This window comes from Electrophorus electricus, chromosome 12 (genome assembly GCF_041902795.1).
Source record: "Electrophorus electricus isolate QZ-2024a chromosome 12, ASM4190279v1, whole genome shotgun sequence".
NCBI lineage: Eukaryota > Metazoa > Chordata > Actinopteri > Gymnotiformes > Gymnotidae > Electrophorus > Electrophorus electricus.
The window spans coordinates 9407281-9429370 of record NC_137508.1 but is presented as its reverse complement, the minus strand read 5'-3'; the positions used below and the strand labels follow the sequence as shown (position 1 = coordinate 9429370).

General features: G+C 38.9%; 1 protein-coding gene across 1 annotated transcript; it reads left to right on the top strand.

Annotated features, from left to right (window-relative positions):
• Positions 1-37: 37 nt before the first annotated feature.
• vwc2 (von Willebrand factor C domain containing 2) lies at positions 38-21413 on the top strand. The gene is made up of 4 exons (XM_027021360.3): positions 38-807; positions 2195-2917; positions 4457-4586; positions 18830-21413. The coding sequence occupies exons 2-4, from the start codon at positions 2276-2278 to the stop codon at positions 18979-18981; spliced, it is 924 nt and encodes a 307-aa protein (XP_026877161.1). The 5' UTR covers positions 38-807; positions 2195-2275; the 3' UTR covers positions 18982-21413.
• The last annotated feature ends 677 nt before the right edge of the window (positions 21414-22090 follow it).

The following is a 22090-nucleotide window of genomic DNA, read 5'->3' as shown; positions in this document are numbered from 1 at the left end:
TATGGAAATAGCTGTTACTGAATCTGAGTAATCAATATAATGTTGGCATGTGCTAGACATGAAGAGCATTCCCTTAAAAGGACTCCATTACCTCGCCTCAGGCATGTCAGTCTTACTGTGTGGAACGCTGTGTGACGTCATTAGCTTCATTTTTCAATGTGTATTCACATTGGATTCTGATAACAGATCTCTATGTGACTGTGGCTCCTAGTGTCACTCAGTGACTGCTGTACGCAGCGTACGGCAAAGCATCTTCAAATCTTTCCTCTATTGTTATGAAAACCGACTGTGACGTTGAGAATTTTAATCAGTAGGCCATATTGAAGAGCGATATAAACCTACAATACTGTCAAGTTTTCCTTTTGTCAGTCAGGCATGGGAATATGCCACCTGGTGGCTGGAAAGGTCACAGACTGTTTTTTCTTTAATCTAACTCCACAATATGTGACGTAAGGCTACTGATGTTTTTATGTCACCATAGCAAAAGTGAGTACTTTTGCCTGGCCACTCCTTTCAGTGCGCGGGCAAACACCGTAAACGCTCTGACAGAGACCGTTCCGTCGCCAGCGTTAACGACACAACTTTAATATTTATCGCGCATGGCGAGCAATTACCTCAACCCCCCGGGCGAAGAATGGGAACGTTATACAGCGTTCACAGTGCAGACAGCGCAGTTATGAGGTTATGTAGGTTGTATAGTCGTGGTGTTAAGAAACACCTTATTTAAAGGGTATCGGTTTTAAACCTCGTCTCTGATTTTAACTGACTGAAAAAGGACAACTTTGAGACATCAGCGGAAAAATACAGGTATTGCTGTAAAATCAAAATATTATTGCGATGCGGTTCTATCAGAGCATGTATATGTTTCTAAAAGGCATAATAAAGTTAGATGTATGGCTGATTAACTCTATAAATCGACATTGTGCGCTGCATAAGTAATTTGCGTGCCACCGTTAAACCTGTCAGAATAAAAACAGATCGATTAGGCAACACAGCCGACAGTAAAAAAAAAAAAAAAAAGCAAAGACTGCAATGATATCTATAATTAATCGTTTTAGTTTCGGCAAAGTCTGTTGTCATAATACGTCTACTTCGCATGTAAAAATGATGACTAAAAAGACGCAGGCAGACGAATATTCGTAGAAGATTGTGTAGCCTCCTTGAAAAATTGCATGACATGATTTAACATCCCTAACTAGCGTTCGGTTACTCCGTGCATTTCAAGTCTTTTGGCAACCCTTCAAAGTATTTGGCAGGTTAATACAATGTATCTCTAAAGGCATGTTCCAATATAATCTCTGAATGCTATTCTAAAATTAATACCGAAGTATTTTCTGCTAAAGATAATTAAGAATGTGATTGTGCTTATGCAATGCTTAGAAGATTCTGTTGGTCTGTATGTTGCATCAACATTCTCTATCTAATTTAATTCATATAGTTTAACTTATCTCAACATAGAGAAACTGTAATTAACATCTGATTTTATCGATAATCATGACAAAAAGAAAACAGAACTGATTACCTGAACAGTATCTGAACAGATTAATGAAATTCCATCAGTTGGTAATGTCCATCAGTTAATTCAGATCTATTTCCCAATTAACCTCATTGCTCATCACTTAACTGATTTTAATTTGATTGAATGAGAAGACTAACCAGGGAAGATGAGAAAATTGGTTAGACAGTTTGAGAAGCTGATAATTCAACTTTCCAATCCTTGAAGCAATTTGCTTTTGTGCCCATCACTGATGTGTAGAGGTGTGACTGTAAGATTGCTGCCTCTGTTGCTTTCATCATGTGTGGCTGCATTCAATGCAACCAGGTTTCACACATTTCCAGCTTCTTCAAGTTGTTGTGTTCCTATAGAAAAGGAAATGGGCAGAAACAATTTCAGGTAGTGCAATCACAACCATTCTGTAGTTGATGGTAAAATCAATAGAAAGTGTTTTGAATTGGGGTGTTGTATTACTTCTGGAGTGCTGTGTGCTGTACATTGATACTTCAGTGTTATGCATTTACTGTGGTATTGATTTTGGCCAACTCTTTTACTGTACTTGCTGAAAATGACTATAGCAGACCCAAGGGAATTCAATTAGCTTAGGTACTGTCCGTGGTGCTAGATACCTAGGTGTTACTTTATTTTGGCTGGTTCTTTTGAAATGATTCTTTAACCTAAGTCTTTATTACATTGCAGATGGGCCTGTCCCTCTTTCTGTGTGAGTAGTGTTATGTGAAGCCAGGTGTCACCCCACCGTGCAGGTGGTGGGAAGGAGAAATGTTGCGCTCCATTGCCATGACAACAGGACTTGTCTTTGTAACCTGGCTCCTACTGGCAAGAACATGGGGCAGCCCCATTGTGCCAGTGCCCAGGACAGGTGAGAGGGAGCGTCTGGAGTCAGCCCACCCCAAACAGGGCATACTGAAACCCAGTGCCCAGCAGCGCCTGGAGGAGATCAATAATCTTGGTCTGGAAGGGGTGAAGGAAGGCAACAGAACCAGCAGCAGCAGAGCAAGACCTGTGTGGAGTTCCCTGAGGCAAGGCTTCAAACCTCAGGCAAAGACAATGGAGGTCTGGGATGAGCAGGACTCAGTGAGGGAGGGTGATGACGGACCCACGGAAGAGGCCAATGCCTCACGTGAGGCCATTGATGAGTATGCATATCCTGACTACAGGGGCAAGGGCTGCATGGATGAGACGGGGTTTATGTTTGCGATTGGAGAGAAGTTCACCCCGGGACCCTCCACATGCCCATGCCTGTGCACAGATGAGGGACCCATGTGTGACCAGCCTGAGTGTCCAAAGGTCCACCCTCGCTGCCTGCGCATAGACACCAGCCAGTGCTGTCCTCAGTGCAAGGAGAAGAAGAACTACTGTGAATTTCGAGGAAAGACCTATGCTTCACTAGAAGAGTTTAAGGTTAGGCCATATTACAATATAAATATTTAGTATTGATGCTTTTTTTCTTTATTATCTCTCACGTCAACAGTTCTTGTTTTTGTGTATTGTGTTCCATGAGTTATGGTTACGTGAATATGCAAAAATGCTAATTGGCATTATTCTGAGGTATTTTAAGTATACTATTATTAATCTAACATTAATTATATTACCATCCAGTGGTTTTATTTTGTGGCAGAAAAAATGCCATTCATTTTGGACCTTTGTTCCCTGGCTCTCTTCTCATCATATAACTGAATTGAATTTTTGTGCTCCAGTGGACTCTTCTGTGAAGTTGAAATAATCTAATATGTGCACAAAATATCTTGATTCTCTATTGATTGTAGGAGACCAAAAAATATTCTTTTTGTCTTTTTACCTTTTTTAGTGTCTGTCTCTATCATGGGATCCATCGACGTTTCTGAGCCTGTACCCTTTCCATGGGACTAGGCCCATAACAAGATAACATCATAGTTTTGCCTGTTGTTCTGTGAGCTTGAGGTGTTGAACTGTTATTTATAAATAAATGGTGACATACCAAAAAAAAAGCTAGCATATAGAAATAAGCTGCAGTGAAACTGTTTTGGTGTTGATCATTATAATGGTACTCACTGATTAGTTACAAGCCTCCTTCCGATGCACAACTTGTGTCATCAGGCGGGAAGCAGCAGCAGGTTTACAAATGATTCTTTTTAAACGGTGGCTCTGGCTCTGTCATGCTGCAGGAGAGCTATTTGTCTGTGCCTTGTGTAATTCCTTTGCCTGATCGTGTTCCTCATGCGAGTCTCTGCATTCCCTTTGGAGACCTGCACCACCACAGCTCTGCGGCAGGCAGAGACATTTGTTATCCCCAAAGTCAGCATTATCGCTGTTTACAAAGAGTGGGGAAGATTCAGGACTGGATTTAGCACTCCTTCTCGACTGAACCTAATGCATATGCAGGAGGCAACTGCAACAATTACAGTCAAGGTGGAGAGAACTAAGCCGAGCATAATGTACACGGAGGCCTACAGTGCTAGGCGCCTGGGGAGGCGGGCAGAGGACAGGTTACCATCATGTCTCAACATCTAGTTATGAATCTAGTCAGGCCTTAGACCTGTAGCCAGTTGCACAAATTTGCATAAGTAAATGCTGATTATTTAGGTAGGAATAGAGTGGCAGGCTGTCCTTTGTTTTGTCCAGTGGAGATACTCTCATGAGAGCTCAAACGAGAGGCAAGTGCTCTTTCTCACAAATGCTAATGGCTTACGAGCCTCATGGGCTCCCTAGAGACAAAAAGGAGGCCATGAGTGTAACTGTACAGTGTGCATTATGGCATCACACCATACCACATGAATGCATCAGCAAGCATATGCATGACTGAGAGCCTCTGCATTTACCATGCAGAAACATTAGTTTCTTCACCATGGAAGACCCAAACATATCCACTGCAAATGTCCGCATCTATATAAAAGATTCTTCATGCACATTTGTATTTGTGCATGCATGTACATGTGCATGTGTGTGTGCGTGTGTGTGAAGGTGTCTCCGTGTGAGAAGTGTCGGTGTGAGCCCAGTGGGGAGGTCCAGTGTTCCGTCTCGGCTTGTCCACAGACAGAATGTGTGGATCCAGAATATGAGCCTGACCAGTGCTGCCCAGTGTGCAAGAGCGGTGAGTCACCCCCTCCTCTCACTCTCTCCCTCTCTCTTTTTCTCACTCTCTTGCTCTCTTTCTCTTTCCCACTCTATCAATCTGGTTGTCTCCTTCTTTCTCTTCCATATATTCCTTAGTCTCTGCATCTCTAACACCCTTCCCCATTCTCTGTCTCTGTCTTTTTTAAAACTTTTTTTCTAAATCCCCTTCAGGTCACCCCCTCTCCTATAAGCAAAGTGAAAATCAGTTCACAGAAATGACTGCAGTGACTTGCCTGTAGTATGTTCAATTACCACCTCTCCCAGTTCCCCAGAAAGTCAGCATGATAGAAGTATATCTCTGTGCCACATGTGGGCTTTGCATGTGCTTCCATCTTAGTGGCCCTTTAACAGCCTGAAATGTCAAATTAAATGTGTGTGACATAAGCAGTAATGATTTTCCAACATTAAAATATTTTTAGTGAAATATCATAATGTAGTCACTGGGTCATTTTCCAGCAGGGATTGGTGAAGCAGGGAGGTTACTGTATGTCAATCTAAAATTGAACACTACTGATACGAATTGTTTTTTTGTTTTTTTTTTATAAAATAGAGTACAGCAAGTGACTGGCAAGCACAATTTGACCTGTATGACAATCACTTAATATATTCTTAACATACAAAGCAAAATAGAAATGTTTAGCTGACATATAATACACTGTAGAATTAGTGTTCACACTGTTCAGACTGTTCATCCTCTCACGTGAGATGCACAACAGACACATGCTGAAGTCATTGCCCCTTTGTTAAGTGTTTGTTTTGACCTGACGTGAAGTTTGACTCCAGCCTTGTTTTTACCTTTTTAAAGCAATTTCTTCAAAAATTGGCTTTTATTTAGTTTGGCCTGCTCAGTAGCATCTGCCCACAGTGCTAGGAGTCATGGCAGAAACCTACATGTTGTATTCCTCCATGTTTTTACATGTCTTTGTGCCTGTGGGAAATGTGTGGATAAGGAAACTAATGAAAAAACAATTCAAGGTAAATATATGAATGCATTATCCAGACTGTGGCTAGATCTGTGGGTTTATTTAGCATTTAGCTGAGATCTGATTTAAATGCACGCCAGGACACTCTAATATGTGGATTTGTGCTAATCAAATCTCAGTGCTAGCAAGATCCACCCTGAGAGTGCATGATATAAATGCATCCTGGCGTGACTGGATACACCAGGTAACCAAGTGTTATCCTGAATGTTATGTCAAAAGTATATTGTATGCCTTAACAAATTATTTTCATGGCAAGTTAACCAATATCAACATGTGAAATCATCATCTGTCCAGTAATCTCTCCTAGGGCAGATGTTTTTTCAACATCTATAGTTATATTTTGGGACAAACTTGAGTGACCCCAGAATTTCAAGTATGCAGTTACATGTAACAAAATTAATGATCAATATTACATTTAATAAAGCCTAGATATGTATGGATTACCACTGTTAAAGGCACTTTATTCACAAAGTCTCATTTGCTTTTTTCCCCCAATCATTTGGAATCTGTCAGTCCTCAAACCTATGGTTGAAAAATGCTGGATTTTTTTGTAAGATATTATTTCATTGGATGGCAATGAATAACTTGGATAGGGCCAGTATCTATAGATCCATTAAGCTTAAAATTTTCTTAATACAGTTTTCCATTATCAGCTCAGAGAGAATGGAGACAGCACTTGCACTAATGAACCAGTAGAGTTTCCCAGCCTGATTTATGGTAGTGAGATGAGGTGATTAACATAAACAGGTGTTTCAATGCTTGCTTTCACCAGCCCAAGGGCACTGATGATCAAACATTTCCACACAAAAACAACGTTCTCACCTCATTTGCCTGCAAAAACAGTAGAGTGGGCTGTTTAAAAGCCCTCGATCAGCTTTGAATAGAACATACTCAGATTTTTGTAGCACAGGGTTGGTAGCTGATGTGAAAGTAAAAAAGGAATAAAAAGATCTGAATTTGAACGAATCATATTTGAGTATGTTTGTGAATTTCAATAAAGTGGAATTTATTTTACTATGGATGTTTAGAATTTACAACGCTTGAATTTTATATGTTGAAATATCTGGCAGCTTTTATATTTAAATATTTTAACAGCTTAATACACAAGTTGTATTAATTTCACTTCCAAGAATTCAAAAATAATCTTTACTTTCTCACTATCAGGTTACTGAAATTCAATTTTAATTTCTATTTCAAAAGGGAATGAGAAGTCAAGAGTTTAACTTGTCAAGGAATATGGGACTTAATCAAACTCACTTCTATCCAGTCAAAAACTCAGCAGCTTTTCCAAAACACAGCCCAAATTTTAAGATGAGTCTCGACTGTAGAGTATGTACAACCCGTGCTTTTACATTTTACAATGCAGTTAACAGGACTGATAGTTATTTTAATAAATGCACTGTTTTTGTATAAGAAGAAACATTATAACAGTCATGAGTTAGCTACTTAGCTATGGTAGTTTTTAAAATATTCAGATTGCAAACTCTTTTGGATACCTGTCTTTGACAATCATGACTGAAAATTAAGGGTGCGCCATTATAGGACAAAACACAGAAATGGAAGGTCATAAGAACTTCTTCATGGTCACGTACAACATGCAACTCTGCAAAACTCTACCAGTAGAGCTTTTTCAACAGTTTTTAAATGCTTCATGAATGAAAGATGTTAGCATGTTTATGAGGTGAATAACTTCATGTTGCAAGTATGAATGCCACCCAGGGAAGGTCCAAGAAATATAAATGGAGATGGATATTTTACATGTTTTTCTTAATGCTAGGACCCAGGAATTTGGAGGTATTGGGGGGGAGGTGTTGAGTATTGAGCCATTTAAAAAGTCTATAAGTCTATGGAATACAAAGAACATCATTTCATGAAATAATCACCATTTATTGCTTAAGTTATAATAAATGGCAATAATTTATAATAACAATATATAATTTTGAAAGCATTAAGATTTTAAAGACACTAAGAGTCAAAATAGTGACCAAATTCTGAATTTTCATATAAAATTGACATGAGTCAAAAATACTATTTGCAAATTAGTAAAAATGCCTGTTTTTTGTTTTACCTGTGATATATTAAATGTATGTTCTCAAAAATTCTATAATGATATTCATAATAGGCTATAAATAATTTTGATTTTTTTTTTTGGTTTAAAAAATTCTATAACCAATATATATTAAGGACAATCTATTTCAGTATTATAACTTATAACTTTAAAACTTTTCCAGATGAGGCCTTTAGACAAGAGTCAAGGGGGGAACATAACAAAAGAATTTTAAGTTCTTGTTAAGATTTAATTTTCATTGAAAGTCATTGATGGAACATTAATTTTAAGAGAACAACTCTGTTCCAAGTAGCCTTGAAATCCAGGCAGTGCAATTTTACCTGGATGCCAAAACCACAATGGTGGAGCCAGAACTGTCCTTCTTGATGCATATCAGTTTTTTTTTCTTCTAGCAAACCACACCATTTGTCCCATCCTCTCCTCCAAACCCAGAAATATTTCTATTTTCATCATGTTAAATATTGTCCCATAAATGATGAGATGTCTCACTTCCTTCCAATGTTCCTTTTTGTGAAAATGTCATAAAGGACTCAAGTTATCCTTAGCAGAACCGCATCTTTGGGTGACATTAAAACATCACATGTAATATATATGAATGTTTTTTTTTTCTTTTTCAAATTCTTAGTTCTAATAACCACACAGTTACAAATGTTATAAGCTGTGAACAAATATTGGGTTATATGAACTGGGTCAACAGATTACTCATTTTTGGCTTGTTAATTCAAGTTTAGATTTTATTTAGATTTGTGTGAACATGACAAACATGTCCCATTAGTCATGTTTGTACTTGTTACTTTTCCTCTCTTTTCCCCTTTCTTCCCTTTGTTTAATTGTGAACTTTAAACCAAATGATGAAAGTTAATGAGAAGACATGGAAAAGTTTTAAGAAACACCCAGGTTTTTATGTGCATTGGATAAATGGATCCACAGTGGACAACTAGCTGGTTGTTATACAGTCACAACATTGGCCATACCTAATCAGGTTTTTACCATAACCTGCTGTTAAACACTTCAAAAATGGCCGTGTTGGAAATGAGCTACCCGAAACAAAGGCACTGAATCTCTTTTATTGAAACTATTAAATTAATAACCCCAGAAAGGACAGACTCAGGTCATTAAGTAATTTCGTAGTATCCATTGTTGTTGCAATATTGCACAAAAAAGTGCAGCGGAAGTACTCCAAGAACAGTACTGATATACACTGGTCTACAAGGTTTTGTAAGTGGCTAGAAAAGATTTTCATTACACCCAAAACCTCTATCCTTGTTTCCCCTTTGGTCATTATTTTTAAAATTTGAATATGGGTGTCTAGTAAAATATAACTTTTTGTCTGAATCTTTGGGACTTAATAATTTGCATGAATTAATAATGTGAATTCATAACCACAGAATTCACTCCTAAACATTTTTTTAATTTATGCTTCATAAATTCAAACTAATTACATTCATAGTTTGGCATTCCTCACTTTCATTTTTCTGGACTGTGCCTTCTGAAGTGCTATTGGCTAATAAAATGTGCTGTTGGCAGCAGAAATAGAAAAAGCCTCTGTGTGTGTGTGTGTGTGTGTGTGTGTGTGTGTGTGTGTGTGTGTGTGTGTGTGTGCGCACGTGCGTCTGTGTTAAATAATTAGAACACATTACACTGTTTTAGGAAAGTTTTTTTTCTGAATTGGGGTAGTTTATAGGGAGCACGTCCAGGAGTTTGGGTCCTTGTGCTTACTCTCTGATGCTAACATATCATGGTATTGTCAATTGCATTCCCTCTTTAAGCCAAAAGAGGCAATGACTTTGGATATGAATTTCAGACTTGCCAGTGAAGGTTACACACTCTCAATTTACAGTAAATCTCATTTTTAATATGGATTGGAAGAATTTACACTCTCCCCTATATATTAGTTGCTAGTGTTTTAATATATATTCCACCTAATTCTAGTCCTCAAGTTGTATTGCCTCTGCCAGGTTTGATTAGGCTGTTTGTTTTATTTGAGATCCCTGTAAAATGCACTACATTTTGTGGTGTGACATGTTTGTTTCCTTGTGTGGCATGTGTTGTGAGCCATTGATGAATCGCGGGGAGAGCAAGGTAAGCATGGTGTCACCTATGTAATTCTTGCAGCAGGTGTCTGAAGTATAAAAACTGGTGCAGATGTAGTGGGAGAGGCAGACAGATGCCCTAACCCTCTGGGATTTTGCACACATCACAAGTACGACTTCAAAGGCTTTCCTCAGTGACACCATGAGAAGGGTCCTGGGTAAACTGGCTGTAACTGTGCACTCCTGATAATGATCACCTGTGGGCCACATCACAACCTTAGTGTTCAAAAACTGCTTGCTGAGAGTGTACTCATCCCCACATCCTTATGCTTGGCACAGTTCTCAGACAAGGCCAAGTGAGGATGATTGTTTAATCAGGACCATTAAGAGTCAGCTGATTGACTCTGTCGCTTTTCTTCAGCTACATGAAAGAGAACTCTCAGCTTGAGGCTTTTAGAAAAATGAGCCATCTGCTGAATGAAATGATAATAACTGTTGAAGAAAAGAAGAAATTGGAGGTGTCATCTTCATTTTGGACTCTATACTTGATATAAAATGGGAAGGCAGTGTGGAGAATCGGTATATAAATAGGATGCTAGCAGTTTTCTGGTAATCATAATCATACACTCAGTCGATGCAGTGCACACAGTGCCCAATGGGGGATGCAGTCTTCTCAGCATATCTTAGTTCCCACAGAAAACCTGCAACTCAAAGGCACCACATATCTATCATTTGTCCAAATTCATTAGGCCCATTTTATCATTTCTTCTGATTCATCCCTGGCCAGTGTGGACTAATCAGGAGTGAAGCTACCTAAAATGTAAGCCTGTTGCTTAAGACTGAAGGAAGACGTCATCACGACAGTGTAAGTTTCATCCTATTAGCCTAAATGTCATTAATTTTAAGTGGGTGTTAGGACATGAAAAGCACAAAGATTTCTCAAAGCAGTCTTTGGGATTGATGTCTCCATTTGTTGCTCATAAAGAGGGGAGGTTTAGGGCTTTTTCAGTGCTGCTGAATGGAGCATTATGTGCAGCGCCTGGGATCTGTTGTTGGGGCGATACGCCAGGAGACACTCAAGGAAGTGCCATGGGGGGGAGATGAAAGTGAGTGCTATTGCTAACATCCACCACAGGCAGTTGTTCATGAATATCAAAGAACATCTGCAAGCAGCAGCTTTGTTAGGAATCCAAAGGAAAGGGGAAAACACATTCATTTCTAGCATACAGGCTGCACTTTTAGTCAGTCATGACTGTTAGTAAATATGAGACATGGCATTAAACATTTTTTCATTAGAATTTTTTTTTCTTTATTATTTTTTTCTTTATTTATTTCAGCTGCGCCAGAAATGTCACTCAATGTTGGAAATCAAAGAAAGGGCAAACAAATTTGAGTAGTGAAGTAGGTGGTCACAATAGACATACAGCAAATTTTCAAGCATCACACGGTCACAAAAAAGATTATTATGCTGTCACACTTTTGGCACTGTGGCCACACGTGTACCCTAACTGGGGGCTTGCAGTGCAAACACTCTGCCAGCTTTTTATGAGGCTTGCTGCTTATTTCCCCGCTGTGCTCTCCGTCTTCATGACCCTGGTGCTTGCAGGCCATCACCTTGGCAACACACAGTAAAAACAGGCAGTCTTCTTGGAGGGCTTAGACACTGGGGTCGCAACTAATCTGAGGAGGTTGCAGCAAACAGTCCGAGTGAGAGCCAAAAGCATTTCGAACTGCTGTGGCAGCCAACAAGATGCAGTGCTATGGGAATGTGACTCCTGTGTTTGTAAAAGGAGTGAGCAGGTGAGAGGATGTATTCATGGAGGTCTGAGAAGAGCTATTCATGGCTCACTTTGAGAATTCAATTTTTAGAACTCAATTTATTTATCTCAAAAGCTACTTGTCATGATACACTATGTGTACATGTATGTATGTGTGTATATATATATATATATATATATATATATATATATATATATATATATATAGAGAGAGAGAGAGAGAGAGAGAGAGAGAGAGAGAGAGAGAGAGAGAGAGAGAGAGAGAACTGTTGCAACTTGTAAGAACAAATAAACAAATTTTATTTCTGCCCAGCTCTGTGCTGCTTTTTATCATGTATGAAGCATAATTAATCAAAGGTTATTTGTGGCCTTAGCTAGTTATGAAGATAGAGAGAAAAGCTTGAGAATAATACCATTAGAAGTTTATGTCATTGACACATTCATTTCCTAATTTGGCTTTGAAATGTTTTGTTGGTCTACTATTATTGTTACTATTGCTTTTGTTTTTAATCAGTGGTATTGTGTGAAATATTTGCTAACTGACTAATATGAAAGAAATAGCCTAGTGTTCATCATGGCCAGAGTACACATATTTAACATGTTTCCTACAGTTGCCTTTAATCCAGATGGTTTAGTCTGGATTAGTGTTTTGAATGTTTGTTATAGATAATGACATAAAGACCATTAAAGACCATGTCATGGTTGTTTGTGCACACCAAAGATTTACTTTCTTAAAAAGTTAAAGAAGTTCAGAGTACCTGGAAATGCTTTGTTTCTGTTGTATAAGTCTGTCATGGTGAGTGTGCTCACATTCTCTATTACAACATGGTATGGCAGTCTAATTTATTTGGAGAAGAATCAGACTGCACCTTAGATTTCTGACCATCCTCTGTCATCATTATCTTCAATTTACAAGTCCTGCCTACAGCAGGATTTAAACACTACTATGGATCCTTCCTGCCCTTCTAGTGGTTCTACCCTCTGAGAAGAGGTTCAGAGAGATTAGGGCTAGGATAGAAGGAGCATTTTTCCAGAGGTTATTTCATCCCTAAATAGTCATTTGAATTGACCGGATAAAGTCTACAGCAAAATATATGCTGCCTTCCTACCACAATTTGAAAGGTGTGTGTGGAATGGCACTGCATTTGTGTGCTGTTGGTTTGACATTTGGTGCTAACCTTAGTATGATTATGTTACTCTTTTAACTTTACTTAGAAATATATGGCCACATTTCAGAAGGTGTGCGCTTATTTTGTGTGTAATCTATAAGAAATATGTTTTTAACATATCTATTATAAGGATGTTATGTGACATTATGTTAAAGTAACATCAATAAAAAATTCCAAGCAGCCTAAGGCTGTAATGGCAAGTAAAGTAACCACCATTGCTTTGTCTTGCCGAATGGTATGCTGTCTGCCAGTTCACACAAAGTGATCTGTTACAGTGCTGCCAAACTGTGTAATTTACAATTGCTGTCAGTGGAAGTGCTGATGATGCAAGGGTCTGTGCTTGTGGCCTCTCTCACACACAGCAGACCGCAGACCGTAGCTAAATAACAAGTCTAAACTGAATTAAGCATGGACTCGTCTCATCGGGCAAGTTGTCAACCGCTGATTTTTTTATCCAGTTGTATTTTACTTCAAATTTTATTTTTAGCTCTAAAGATTACTGAGGTCCAGACCTCTGTGACCTCACTGCAGGCTACATTAAACTGACATAACTGGTAGGTAATGGAGCTACAAATATATCTTACTATCTACAAAAAAAAGAGTAGCCTAATAGGTTATGCAAATATCTCAATACTGGTCAGGTGTAGATGCAGCTTGAAACCGTCACCCAAATGGGAGACCTACTTCTACACTGCCAACAATGTAGGCTAAATTACAGGGCTAACAGGTGAACATTAGCCTGATCTCCTCCTGGTCAAACAAGCTCTGCTGCATCTGAGTCTTTGAAAAGAGTGGCACAGCAACTTTCCTAAAAGACACAATTATTTGCTAAATGTTGTTTTTTTCTACCCAAAAACAAATATTACAAATATTTATCCAGAATAAATATTCGCTGGTACACCTTGCTTTTACTGGGTTGGACTTGGTAATTAATTAATTCCTGTCTTAATTTTTTGTGGCATAGATTCAGCAGTGTGCTAGAAATATTTCTCCAAGATTTTAGCCTTTTCGACATTATAGCGTCACATAGTTGCTGCAGATTTTTCAGCTGCACATCCATGATGCGAATCTCCCATTTTACCACATCCCAGATGTGTTCTATTGGATTGAGATCTTGTGATTGTGAACTCATTGTCATGTTCAAGAACATACTTTGACATGATCTGCAATTTGTGACATGGCACATTATCAGAAGATGAGTACTCTGTGGTCATAAAGGTATGGACATGGTCAGCAAGAATACTCACGTAGGCTGTGGCACTTAAATGATGTTTAATTGGTATTAAGGAGCCCAGAGTGTGTCAAGAAAATATCCCCAATACCATTACCTCACCACAACCAGTCTGTACTGTTCATACAAGCCAGGAAGTATCCATGCTTTCATGTTGTTTACCCCAAATTCTGACCCTACCATCAAATGTCACAGCCAAAATCAAGGTGCAACATTTTTCCAATCTTCTGTTCTCCAATTTTGGTAAGCCTGTGTGAACTGTAGAATCAGAGAGGGTGGTAAAGACTGTGTCTTAAGATTTCTGGTCATCCTCTGTCATCATTATCTTCAATTTACAAGTGCTGCCTACAGCAGGCTTTAAACATTACTATGGATCCTTCCCACCCTGGGTTTTCTCTTCTAATGGTCCTACCCCCTGGAAAGAGGTTCAGACAGATTAGGGCAAGGACTGAACATTTTAGAAGGGGCATTTTTCCAGAGGTTATTTGGTCCCTAAATAGTAATATGAATTTACCGGATAAAGGTGTATGTGGAATGGGAATGCATTTATGAGCTGTTGGTTGGACATTTGGTGCTAACCTTAGAACAATTATGTTACTCTTAATATGACTTAGAAATATTCGGCCGCATTTGAGAAGGTTGCAGTATCCTGCCAGAGCTGCCAAACTTGTCATGTGTCCTAATTCTTCTGGTAGCCTTTGATATAGTAAACCACAACATACTCCTCTCCATTTTCTCCAACCTCAGAGTGATTGGCTCTGCATGGCCTTCCTATTTGGAGTGCCAATCCTATCAGGTAGCATGGAGAGGATCCACTTCCAATCCATGTAGACTCTCCACTGGTGTCCCCCAGGGCTCAGGGCTAGGTCCCCTGCTGTTCTCTTTGTACACTCATTCTCTTAGCAGGACTTCTCCTTAAACTGCTATGCTGACACTCATCTTTCCCACCTTCCGACACTCAGAAAACCATTTGTATCTTTGCTTGCTTGGCTGACATCACTTTAGGGATGACAGATCACCACTTGAAGCTCAACCCCAGCAAGACCGAGCACCTGCACACCCTAGGAACCTCACCATACACTCACTGTTTCCTTCAAGAACTCCCTGGTCTTGCTGTCTGAAGCTGCACATAGCCTCAGCATAACTTTGGATGACCAGTTGACATTCTCGACTGATGTTTTAAATCTGGCATTTGCATGCAGGTTTCTCCTTTGCAACTTATGAAGGATTTGTTCCTTCCTTTCGTAGGAAGCTCTCCAGGGTCTTTGCTCAGTTTTGTGTCATCTCAAGGCTTGACTACTGCTACTCGCTACCTTCTGGTCTTCCTCTTTGGACCATCAGACGTCTACAATTGAACCAGAACACAGTAGCATAGCTGGTCTTCAATTGTCTGAAGTTTACAAATTACTCCACTGCTGCATTCCCTTAAGTGGCTTCCAATAGCTGCTCACATCAGATTTAGAACCTTGATGCTCACCTTACCAAGAATGGACCGTCCCCTCCCTACATGATGACAATGGTCAAAGCCCAAGGAACATTTGGGCTGAAGAAGTGTGGTCAGCTGATAGCAAAAGGAGAAAAAGCAATCAGGACGGGGGAATTGAGGTTCTACAAGGCTGTATAACAGACCTGCAGGACACCTAAAAACACCTAGGGATTCTCTAACCACTTGGACCCCATGAGGCAGAAATGAGAAGGATAGCATCATCCAAATACCACCATAAGGTAAGGTCTTCAAGAGTTAGTTGAATAAGAATAATAAGATAAAATCCATAAGAATATATACCCTGCCAGTTATAACATACCCAGCAGTCACAATAAGATGGCCAAGAGAAGAACTGCAAAAAACTGCCACTGGAAAAATACCTGGGACTCAAATAAGAAATAGAGACAATGTGGAAAGTTAACCAATGTCCCAGTGGCAATAGGACTATAACCTCTAAGATGGAGGAGTGGCTCCAACAGATACCAGGAATGACAACATCAGTCTCAGTCCAGAAAAACACAGCCCTAGGAGCAGCAAAAATACTACACTTCATGCTCAAATTCATAAGCCTCTGGTTGAAGCATGAGGAAAAAGATATGACCAGCCACTAGAAGGGTGAGACTATATGAGTTTTCCTAATTTCATTGCTGCCATAGCAACAACTGGCAATGCAAACAGACATGTAATTAATGCAATGTCCATTAGTATTAAAATGCCTTGCCACTGGAAATGATAAATACTTAATTCTGATGGTCTGAACATGTTCAACAAACCGAGCAGCAGGCCTTCTCTTGGTTTCTCAACTGTAAAGCTGATTACATCTCTTGCAAGTACTACAGTAGTCTCCAGCAGTAATGCATGAGGAGGAATGGGTGATGACAGTTGATCCTTTTGTGCCAGTTATTTTAGTGGTTAAAATAACTGATCAAATTTAGAATTTTAGAATCCTATGGAAAGAATGTTATGATTTAAACATCTGCATTTTCTAATATAAACTGGTTCCATCTCCTACAAATTCAGGAGCAATTTGCTTGCACAGCTGATGAATGACCTCTGTCTGAATTATATATATATATTTCATAAGAACTCTCCTTACACAACTGATGAAGGACCTCTGTTTTTTTGTACTTCACTGCAGTCTCTCTCTCTGTACTCTCTGTTGCATACTGCATACTGAGTTACAGGGACAAACATTATTTTATTATCCTGACTGCTTTTAAATTATAATTGCTGAAGATTCAATGAAGCATGTGAGTTTTAATTATAATGGCATAATCAATAATCAGTGCTTTAGTGAAACTCTGGCTCTGTTTCCATCTACTCGCACTGCTGAAAAGGGAATGAAAGTTCTTTCCCCCTGAGCACTTATACAAAGCAAGGACATTTAGCTGGTTTTATAATGCATATTTATTAAAGAACTGCATTAGAGAGAGATCTTTTCTCTGCTTCTCAGGGCAGTGTCCATTTATGAAGCTTTGGGCTTTCTTTAAGAGCATCATCTCTAATGAGATATAAAAGATGATGCCATTTTCAGGATTCAAGCTTTGCTCCACCTGTACTCTTTATCTCAATTACCACTGAAGCATAGGGGAAGAAATGCATCCCTGAATAGAATGAAGAGTATTTAATGGCATTCCCCTTTCAGTTTAGCCCCTACACCACTGCTTTGATACTTAGAGAGGATAAGGGCTTGGATTATGCAACTCTTTCAGCAGTTTGAAAAATGAAACACAAGGATGCCAGCACCACTCAGTTTATATTTGGGGCCTGGCACCTTTCCTCTCCATCCTTTTGCTTCTTTTCCTCTCCTCATCTTTATCACAAATGTTGGTGCTAATATGAAAAAATCCTGTTACAAAATAATTAAAGAACATACAGCAGTCATGTTAATGAAGGTGCCAAGCCATGGGGTAATCTGAGATGATAAATGGTGTTGATGAATCAGGCATGACAGTGGCATTTCCATACACAGACTCTGTATTCAGGAGGGAGTCTGAAATGCTCAGACTGAGATCATTATAAATACAACTGTGCTGATGTTTTGACAGCATCAACCAAATATTCATGCAGATTGATGCACCTAGACCTACCCATGTGGGCCCCTTCTGTTGACGATAATGCTTTTGTAGAGGCTCAGAACAAAAACATAAGGTCTGGTGCATCTTGTTTGCCAAAAAAAAGAACTGAGACAATTAAAATGTCTTTTGCTATTTGGTGAATGATATGTCATAATTTGAAGGAAAATTTCATCTGTGCTTGATGTTTTAACTGAAAAGGTTGATGTAGCATGTAGAAAATGGCAGCACATGTGCTAGTTCCCTTAATGACTCATTTCAGCCTTTTGATCGGGCTCTGTAGAAAGTCATGGGGGGTATCACAGCCAATCTACACTGGGCACTAAGTAGGGAAAGACTGCCTGCCTTCAAAATCATCTTTTAGACTTCACTGGTAGCTGGAGGTGTTCATACAATTTCTACATTTAGAATATTTAGACAAGACTATACCTTGCATAATGATATTTCTATATTTCTTCATGGGTTTGTACATTTCTTTATGGGATTTCAACATATTATGTGAAATATATATTACATTAATTTCAAGTAGTGTTTCTTATTGTATTTGATGACATAATGGAATTGGATATATTGTGCATGTTTATTGCAAACATAGGGAATTAGTATTATTTCATACCAAGCAGCATTCACCAATTTTCTTGTTAGCATATAAAACTGAATTTCAATTAATAGTGAGAACACGACTTGTGAGCTGTTGATTTCATTTTGAGACCAATATATCAATTATTTAAAAGTATTGGAAAGGCTGTAGCAATGGCATATTTTAAAAATACATGAAATGAAAGACTTAGGCATATACTCAACTTCTATAATTAGTAGTAATGTACAAAACTGCAATTGTACTTCTCAACTACACATTTCTTGTAATTTGATGGATGGTGGTCATTAGATTTCACAACTATTAATTCTTTACACCTTGAAATGAATCCCTTTTCAGCAATTATCTTTGCCCTTACATTATGATATGCTTATGTTTTATTTAAAGCCAAAGGCAGGCATCTCCAGTGTCTGTCCATAAAATTTTGTCATGTAATAGTTCTCATTTGAGATTACTTGTTCCATGTTGATTCCTGTCTGTTGGGGGTTACACTGAAGTGCAGCACAGAGAAGCTGGAGACAATTGAGATTATTCAGGTTCCATTTACCTTTGTGTCCTGCTTTTGATAAAGTACAGCAGATGATGGAGAAGAATGAATGGTAGACTATAAACCATTTGAATATGTATGACCATTTCAGTCCTAAGGTACTGCAAAAATTTCACAAACAGCTCAAGCCTAAAGAGAAGGGATAGAATGTCATAAGCCATCCTGCTTCTGCACAGGCCAGACTTTCAGTCAAGTACATTCTACCATTGTCTAAGACCCCTACCTGCCATTCTGTCCCCTCTGTGCAATCAGGGCCGAACTGTTACGCGGACATGGCCGTGATCCCAGCAGGCCGTGAGGTGAAGATTGATGACTGTACCATCTGCTACTGCACCTACGAGGAAGGCACCTGGCGCATCGAACGGCAGGCCACCTGCAGCAGGAACGAGTGCCAGCCCAGCTAAGGCAGCCAGAACTTACAGCAGCCCCCAGCCTTCACCTAGACAGCTGTCAGTGAGGATGGCCCAGCCCAACAGGGCCCTGAAACAGCCCAGCACAGCAGCTCCAAGCCTGGTGCAGGCTTCCAGCACGCCAGCATTATAGTGGGGTTACGTCTGTTGTGAGCTGGTTGTGACAGCTCGTGACAATATGACCTCAGACTGTCAAAGAGCATGTAGCACAGGCAATTATTTAGCCTTGGGATGGAGGCCAGGGTGCATAATGCTACATTCCTCATGCTGTGCCATGAAAAGTGCCATGTTTATGATAGTGCTAGATACATATGTTTTAGTTCAAGGGGCATGGGGATAGATAGCTATATTACTACATGAAATTTCTATTGAGATTTATAAGAAGTAATAAAGGATATTTATTTATGTATGTATTGCTAAACTCTACAAAGCCAAGAGGTGAATATCTGATTTACAGTTAAATATTTTTTATAGTAACTGTATTTTGATATGCGGTCATGAATCTTACAGGGTCAGACTCATTAGAATGTATGTAGAGTAAGCAGCTGTCACTGTGGATGAAGGCAAAGCACTGTCAGACATCAGGAAGACAAGCTGTACTCAACAGTCACTCACAATGTCAGACACACTTCAGTATGTTCCACGGCTCAGTTAATGTGTGGACCATTTAGGCAAATCAGAGGGGAAAAAAGCAGCTTACGGATGTTTGTATCTTAGTTTTTTGTTGTGCTCGAAACTCAAGTGAATTTTAAAAAGAATTGTTACTGTATTCGTGTTTACATGTTTCAAATAAAACAAGTTACACTGCACCCTAAAGCTTTAGATACTGCTCTTAAACACCGATTAAGATTAGGAAGTCTTTATTGTCATCATACTGGCTTACAATAAAATTTTGATTAATTCGGGATAATTTCCCAGTTTTTGCATTTTTAAAGACAGAGCCATGCTCAAATTTTCAGGCTGAGAGCTTGGGAACAAAATAAAACCCTTGGTTCAAAGTGCTGTGTGACAAACTACAGTGAGTTATGGGATATAATTGTCTCTGTAGAATTATTTTACAAGTCAGTCTTTAAATTTATGATTACACCAGTAATTGGATGATGGCAAAAAGACCCTGTATGTCAGAGTAGCTTTCACACATACATAGCCTTCTCATGAAATTCTGTAAATTATTTGGTGTATTTTGAAGGATGACAACTCAGATGTTTGCTGTCAGAATATTGACAAATGAGTTAAAAGGATTCAAACCTATTTAACATTGGGTACACTTCACTTTTAATGTGAGTAGTAAAACAACATGCCTCAACAGCAGGTGGTGTGATATTAAAAGATTATGAATTACATTCATCACAGGAGTAATTAATTAAACGCCATCATAGCATATGTCACCTCTTAGCTTCAGCCGGTTCTAATACTATAAAACCCTTATTACTGTGTCCTATGCACAGATAATGTATTTTTGCCAGTGAGTATTTCTTGTGATTAAATCCTTATCATCTATAAATAAGTCATACATTACCTCTGGGAGGTCTTATGTTATATCACCTACTAGTGACAGTAACAAACTCAAACAGCTGAAATTGCTTTCATTATAAAATAATATATAACTGAGTCATATTTGCTAATACATAAAAAACTTATAATGAATTAAGGCTGTTTGGTGTCATTACATACAGATTTTAAATTAATTAGCAAGATAATTTTCTTTTATTTTTTTGTATAATGAACATTTTTTGTAGTCTGAACAGTTTCTTTTTTTGATCCTGGGTTGCCGGACATCCTGCATAACCCTCCAGTAGTAAGTCATGCCATGGGGCCCATCTTGAGGACTGTAGGAAATAGGAATGCTGATGCATAAGAATATGAAATATTCCTTGCTGGAGAATATGGGTTAGCTTTCCCTGCAGGCTAATAATATAAAATTAACCTCATAATCCGACTAATACTAATATTAAAAAAAAACTTAAAACAAATTATAAACAACCATATACACATTTAAAGTGGAACTGAATAATCTGAGACTTAAATTTCTGACAGAAAGAGGTGGTGTACTATTTTTATAATCCACACCTGCCACCTGCCCCATCCCTCACCTGCTGACCACCCTATTTTCTACTAGGTCTACTCCTTAGTCCTCTGCCCGTTCTGCTCCCTCACCTTCTACTTGTCCTTTTTTTCCAGGTCCCTGCCTGGCTGTCCATTCAGTTCCTCGTCCCACTGCCTTTGCAGCAGCCTAGGCCCCTGTCTACCCAAACCTGCATTCAATCTTCTGCCCATTCTTCGATCTGTTCCCTTCCCAGGTCCGTTTCCTGTCCCAGCTACTGTCTCAGCTCCTGCTCCCATCTTGTCTCTTGTCTCTCTGTCTCTGACTACATTTATCTTGTATCTGTCATCATTTGTCGTTTTGGGCTTTGTTGTTGTTGTTGTTGGGGGGTGGGGGGCAGAGGGGATGTCTGCAACAGTTATCCTCTTTGGGGTCATGGTTCTTATGGCACTAAGAGCCATGTGGTTTTGTTTTTGCTTCATTTTCCAACCTTGTCTTGTGTTTTGTATATATCTGCCATTCCATGGTTTCATCTGTGTCTAACTTCCCCAAATTTGATGAAATATTTATACCTGGCTTCCTGTCTTGACTTGTTGGTCAATGTTTAATCTCATCAGTGCTATGTTGTTTGTTTGTGTTCTTTGTACTGGCACTTTTACTATGTTTTCTGTTTGTTTCCCTGGCTTATGGCTACATGACCTTGAACTGTTTTAAGGGTAATGATTTTGGATTTGCCCTCACATCTCTCATTTACACAAATGTGTCCTGCCTCATCTTGCTAAGCATTACCTTAATGTTATTTTATCCAAAGATCTCCTGTGATGTTCATCTGGCACCTTAATATGCAGGAGTTGTTAGTATGTTTTTTGTTGTTTCATTGCTGATGACTGTTATGGCAACTTTAAATCCCATTTCCTTTCCTGGACAAGACATTTTGCTATTGTCTATTTAAATAGATACTTGTAACAAATTGCTGCAGTTGGGGTGCATATAAACAGTTTATTTGGAATCCTGAGTGGAAACAAATTTCTATGCCTGTAAACTGTTTCAAAATCGGGT

Bases quoted from the DNA above. Each gene is read 5' to 3' on its own strand.
- vwc2 (XM_027021360.3), top strand. From the start codon at position 2,276: ATGTTGCGCTCCATTGCCATGACAACAGGACTTGTCTTTGTAACCTGG. The intron at 2,918-4,456 runs GTTAGGCCATAT...GTGTGTGTGAAG, and splicing joins CTTCACTAGAAGAGTTTAAG to GTGTCTCCGTGTGAGAAGTG. The intron at 4,587-18,829 runs GTGAGTCACCCC...CTGTGCAATCAG, and splicing joins CTGCCCAGTGTGCAAGAGCG to GGCCGAACTGTTACGCGGAC.